Source organism: Poecilia latipinna, unplaced genomic scaffold (genome assembly GCF_001443285.1).
Source record: "Poecilia latipinna isolate Pla-1442-1.1 unplaced genomic scaffold, P_latipinna-1.0 Scaffold2434, whole genome shotgun sequence".
Classification (NCBI taxonomy): Eukaryota; Metazoa; Chordata; class Actinopteri; order Cyprinodontiformes; family Poeciliidae; genus Poecilia; species Poecilia latipinna.
Window position 1 is genome coordinate 64,326 of NW_015115050.1, and position 6,000 is coordinate 70,325.

At 39.3% G+C, this 6,000-nt stretch overlaps 1 protein-coding gene across 6 annotated transcripts in view; it reads left to right on the forward strand.

Moving 5' to 3' along the window:
• LOC106937769 (unconventional myosin-Ic-like) overlaps positions 1 to 6,000 on the forward strand; it is a 60,145-nt gene that overhangs the window by 34,744 nt on the left and 19,401 nt on the right. For all 6 annotated transcript variants that reach the window (XM_015019441.1, XM_015019445.1, XM_015019446.1 and 3 more), the window contains 2 exons: positions 3,455 to 3,610; positions 4,477 to 4,592. In XM_015019441.1, coding sequence (XP_014874927.1) covers positions 3,455 to 3,610; positions 4,477 to 4,592 — 272 coding nt within the window. The remainder of the gene's footprint in view (positions 1 to 3,454; positions 3,611 to 4,476; positions 4,593 to 6,000) is intronic.

Genomic DNA, 6,000 nt, shown 5'->3' on the forward strand with positions numbered 1-6,000 from the left:
TACAGTAAAATCTGCTTGGTTCTTTATTCACATTTGGCCTGAACCTGCTGCTACTTTAGTCTTTCCCAGGAACAAACCCTCTGGGGAGGAAGTCGCGTTTCCAGCTGCAGCAACGCCTTTGAATTCAAAGATCTGAACTGGTAAAATACCTGAACATAGAAGCTCCGTTCCTTTACTGGGAGGTGAGAGGAGCAAATAAAATGAAGTCAAAGTGGTGACGGATTACCAGGATGTTAAAACACTCAGCTGTAGCGACACACACTCGCTTACAGCTGCTGTTTTCTGTGTGAAACAATAGGTCACCAGAGCTCATGTTGTCCAAACAGAACTGAGTGGTGGGAGACACACGGCTGTGTGGGATAAAGTTGCATATCAACACACAATTATGATCCCCAGAGGTGTTCTCCCAACTCCTTACACTCCTGATTCATTGCTTTACTTTGTTTTTACATGTAGCACTGATAACATGGGTGTTAAGAAAGCAAAGGATCATTTATACGTTATGGAAATAAATCATTCAGGCAGGATTTGAACTAGACGTGTTTAATCAGAAAATGTCTTGAGAGGATGAGTTATATCAAGTGTTTGTTTCTAAAAGCTTAAAATGAGAGCGAATCCGCTGCATATCCCCGCAGTATGAGGATGTTTCACACCAAAAGACAAAATGAGACATAAATACCAAAACCCAGATTTGCTATGACCTGATGCTAACAGAGACGATCTGAAATAAACCAAACTTCATCTTTAGATTTGATTCCATGCTCACGAAATGAATAATTGTTCAATAAGCAATCCAAATCCTTCCTGCTAAAACCAGATTCAGTTCATCATAAAAGCCAATTGGTGAAATGTTATTTAGATAAAGAAGCCAAATTGTATGAATTTAGCCTCATCTTTGCAAATATCTGCCTATCAAGCTGTTTAGTTGAGTTTTAATATCTTCTTTTGTCTAAATTAGTGTTGGAAGGTTGACAAGAGAACTTTATTCTTCGTAGGGAAGTCTAAAGGAATAAGTTTTTTATTTTATAATATACTTCATATATAATGGTGTTGAAACTGTAATTGATGGTTGGGTATCTGATATCATTTTGATCCAAAAAAAGTTGGATGTGAAATGATCAAAAAGTGAAACGAGCAGCTCTGGCTGATGTCTGTCTCTTATTTTAGCAGCCTGAATTATCTGATCCTTTTTACATCTTTTAAACTTCCTCTTTTTTTTATTTTTGAACCTCTTACCGGTACTGAAAATGGCTGGGGATTGAATCAGAAGGTTTTACCCTGAATTTGTGTCGTTTTTAAGACCTTTTGTCTGCTGTACAGCTTTGATTTCAGCCTGAAAGAGACAACAGTGAATGAGCATCAGGAGAGAGAGACTCCAGCAGCCTCCTTCCTTCCCTCCCAGGCGAGCCACTCGCCTCTTTGAGAGGCTGTGAAGACAAATTACAGGCTGGTTCAGTTAATTAAAGAGCACAAATGGAGCAGGCAGTGTTAGCTAATGTTATTAGGCTCAGGAAGCTGCTGTTTGTGTCAGGTTTGTTGTCCTGATGCCGGACGATGCGTTCAGGGACATGGACCAACTCAGGCTGGGGAAGACCAACCGAACACTTGGGCTGAGATCAAATGTAGTTCTGCATATTTGGGTGAAACTTGAATAAGATGCTCTGTGTGTGTGTGTGTGTGTGTGTGTGTGTGTGTGTGTGTGTGTGTGTGTGTGTGTGTGTGTGTGTGGAGATTTTAATGGGCCTCAAGATGGCTGCAGTGAGGAGTTTCTAGGAGGGTTAAAGCAGTGATGGAGCTGGACTGGAGTCCCAACCCAGCATCCGTCAGACTCACCTTCCCTTTTCTCGCTCTCCTGTTTTTCCCTCTGCTCTAATTAATACGTTCTGTCCTCCCTCAAGCCTTCTCATCTCTTTCTCAATCCAAGTCTGCGCTGTAGCCTCCTGAGGGAGACGTCTTCTGCACTGCCTAACACAACAACAACACCTGCTGTGCTACTGTGTGTCCTGTCCTCAGCCTGGCTCCTTCCTCCTCCAACTTATTTCAGTTTGCACTTTGCACTGCTGACTGCATCTCAACAATGGATGTCGGTAACTTGGCCAGTCTTATGCGGAAAACTCAAGCCACTATTTTAGAAAACGGCTTCCTGGGCAAACGCCTCGATGAGCTGAGACATGTGAGTGCTGCGCTTTGACTTTGCACTTCTGATGCTAAATTTGTCTGGTGATACTTTTTTAAACAAGTGAAACCGGGGTGGGTCTTTTTTTTTTTTTTTTTTTTTGCCTTTGGTTTGGGGGGACAACACTTCTGGCGCCACATCTGGGCTCGGCTCGATCTCACTTTTTTAGAAGTGAGAAGTTCACTTACAAGCCTTTCACCAACAAAAACAGAGTGTTTGTTTCATTCACATCCACACAGTTGTAGTTTGCCAACTGTGGCGTTTATGCATTTGGTGTAGATTTGTTGTTATGGTCGGAATATTGAACCATTTGCTTCTTCCCAGCACAAACGCTGACATTTTTCTGCTCACTTTTAAAGTTTTAAACGTGCTGCTGTGAAATATATCTCACCTCTACCTGCCCGTACCACTCAGACTCTAGTATCATTTAGATATGTCTGATAGTAATTTAAATCCTGATTTTGTGTTTTACTTACTTTTGTTGCTGTTTTACCATTGTGGATGTAACTGTGAAGCACTTTGACCGTCTGATGCGGGTTTTTTAAATGCACTAAATAATTAAATTTGACATTAGCTTCTCGATATGCTGCATTCAGTGCCTGGATTTTTTGTTTCTGTGTTTCCGTCACATATCAGGTCAGTTCAGGTCAAAGTGATTCTATCCTTCTCACAATCTGATTTAATTTTTTTTTTTTTCAGTGCGTCTATTTTTTACTACAATTACTCCATGACTGTTCAGCTTTATGAGTACAGCAATAATTAATATGTGTTTAACTATGAATAACAAGGGTCAAAGCTTCCAGGTTTTGTTTTTATAATTTTGTAGATGTTACTAAGTAAGGCTTATAATTTCCTACATCTTTGAATCAAACCTAGGTGTGTTTTTTTTTTTGTTTGTTTTACATGAAGAGATTGAGTCGTTAAGCATTGCTTTATCTGAGAATGAACAGCTGCTGTGAATTTTTTAGCACACTATAATTTAGCTTAAAATCTTTAAGTTGTGTTCCTTACGAACAATAAATGATGCAGTTTTACTGAACCTGACATGACCGACTGTAGAACTACTTCCATCTGCTGCTGTCCTGGTCCTACAGTCGACTTTTTCTTCTTCTGCTGGTTGACTTTCAATCAGGCCTTCTTATTTGCTCATTACCGTCACAAAAACTCTTGGAAATTGAAGACTCTAATTTATCTCCGCTGGTTTTTGTGTTGCACATTGAAGAATAACGCTGGTTGTATTATTTTTTTAAGTTACACTAACAAACTCTCTTGTTGCAGGTGGTGGCGAGTGACGGGGTCCGGGCTATGATGGAGTCGGCCCTGACAGCCAGAGACCGGGTGGGAGTGCAGGATTTCGTCCTGCTGGAGAACTTCACCAGCGAGGCGGCCTTCATAGAGAACCTGCGGAAACGCTTCAAGGAGAACCTGATCTATGTGAGTCAATGACGAGGGCTAGCGGCACACATTAGGCAAAACTTTCCTGATTTTTATGGGATTATTTAAGTTTAGTGCCATGTTTTCTCTAATGAGACACATATTTTTTTTTTCTTTTCCTGGAGGTGGAATGAGCCTTCGCAGGGATACTGAGACAACACGATTATTTTTCAACGTTTCTCGTGAAGCAGCTTTCTGTTAGCGTCACAATTTTCAGATGAAAAAAGACTAAAAAAAAGAAAAAAAAAAGACTAAACTCTCACTGTGAAAGTGAGAGTTAGTTTTAAAGTAAAAGATTTCATGTTTGAGTTGTATTGTGAAAGTCGGTCTACATCATTTCGTTGTACAACAGAACCATCCACCAGTTCTTAAGCTGCTTTGGGACATTTAAATGAATCTGAAATTCAAAAATATTTGGTTTTAATTGTAAATTTAATTGTAAGATATAATTAAACTATAAATTAATTGTAAATTGCAAAAAGTTTTGTATGGCTCTGTATTGAAAAAAAATTTTTTTTAAGCAATTTAAGATTTCTGAAACTTATTAGAATCTTGAAAACATTATTGTAATGAATCATTTATTTTTGTGGCTCGGGCGTTTGGACCTCTTGAGATTAAATTTTATAATTTAAACCCTTGTCAAATGTGTTTAAGCCCTTTTATTTATTTATTTTTAAAAGAGGGATTCTGAGTTTTCTTAATTTTGTTAAAATTCAATACAGTTTACAGTCTTTCTTGAGCTAAATTAATTTCTAGAGCCATACTTTACACATGTAAGAAATTTGCTGACAATTTTCAAACATGTTCTTCTTATAAAACCGTTTTTATTTTATTGCAATGTGACCGGTTCGTTCTCTTTTCCTCAGACTTACATCGGTTCTGTGCTGGTGTCGGTGAACCCGTATAAAGACCTGGAGATCTACACCAAGAACCACATGGAGCGATACCGCGGCGTCAACTTCTACGAGGTTTCTCCACACATGTAAGTGCACAGATCTCTCTGTACGCAGCCATCGCTCCGTTAAAGGACAAATCGTCTCATAAGGCTGAAACAACTGATCGAGATTAAATCGATTATTGATAATTGATTTAGTAATTCAGTAATCATTAACTGGAGCATACAGACTCAAAAAAGGCCATTTGCCGAAAGAACAACGTACTAAAGCATTAATTAAGTCACAACTAAACAAAAATATATTTAAGATAAATCCATATTTGTCTGTGAATATATTCTACTCTTAACCTGCTTCAAATTCTGTAAATAGAAAATCTGTAAATCACATTGTAATTATTTATCAATTATTTCAAAATAATACTCAGTATATCAGCCCTGCACTTTATTAATGTTTTCACATGTTAATGATTTATTTTCTTATTTGAAAAGGGAATTTGTATCTTTTCATGTATTTCTAACGTTTGAAAAAGGCTTAAGTGAAAAATCTGCAGAATGTGGGAATCTTTTTTTATCTAATTAGTTGTCAGAATAACTGATTATTAAAAGAAAATAACCTGCAGCAAAGAGCAGTCAGCAGGTTCCTCAGGATGTGAAGGAGGCTTACAGTGAGATAATAAGTCGAGACAGATGACATAACTGCTATATACTGTCTGAGTGGTAAAATGAAACGAAATATTTGCTTTGTCCGCTTTTCTCAGCTACGTCATCTTCAAGTCTGAGTGTCCTCTATTCATCATGGCTGCAGCCACAGCGTTTGAAACGCTGCCACAGGAGGGGTCAGGGAATTCCCTTTAAATCCTTCCAAAACAATACAGCACATTATAAAGAGTCAAGAGCAGCTGCACTGGAACATTTCACAAGCCTGTGCTTTCACGTTGTCTGCGCTCGAGCGTGTGGCTAAATGTTTTCTCTCCCTCTGTGTGGAAAGAGAGATGTGCTTCAGTGAAGAGGAGAGGTTAGAAGGGTGGAGGATGGGGGGGAGCTGGAAAGAAAAGTGAGCAAGTGTTGGTACCAGGCGAGAGGTTTCCTCCCTGCAGAGGGAATTCCTCTGACCCCAACTTGACCCCCGCTCAGACTCCGGTGTCAAACACGAACGGCACCGAGCGCGAGTGCAGCAACGTTCAAGCGGCTGCTTTTTATCTTTCACCGATTAGTCCGCTGTCAGAAATGTGTCAAAACATGCTGAAATAACAACACCAGGAAGATGGCGACCCGGAGCTGATGAGCGATGGTGTAGCTGGAACAAGCTGGGTTTCACTCGGGTCTTTATGATTCATGCTTATACTCCGACTGTGACGGGCTAGCATATGACACATTCCAGGCATGAATTTTCCAAAGTCAATATTTTCTTTAACACGTTGTCATCCAGTAATGGGATGCATTGCTCTTATTCTGGATTTTTTCTGTTTTTCCAAGTCTTTTAACAGCATTGTTT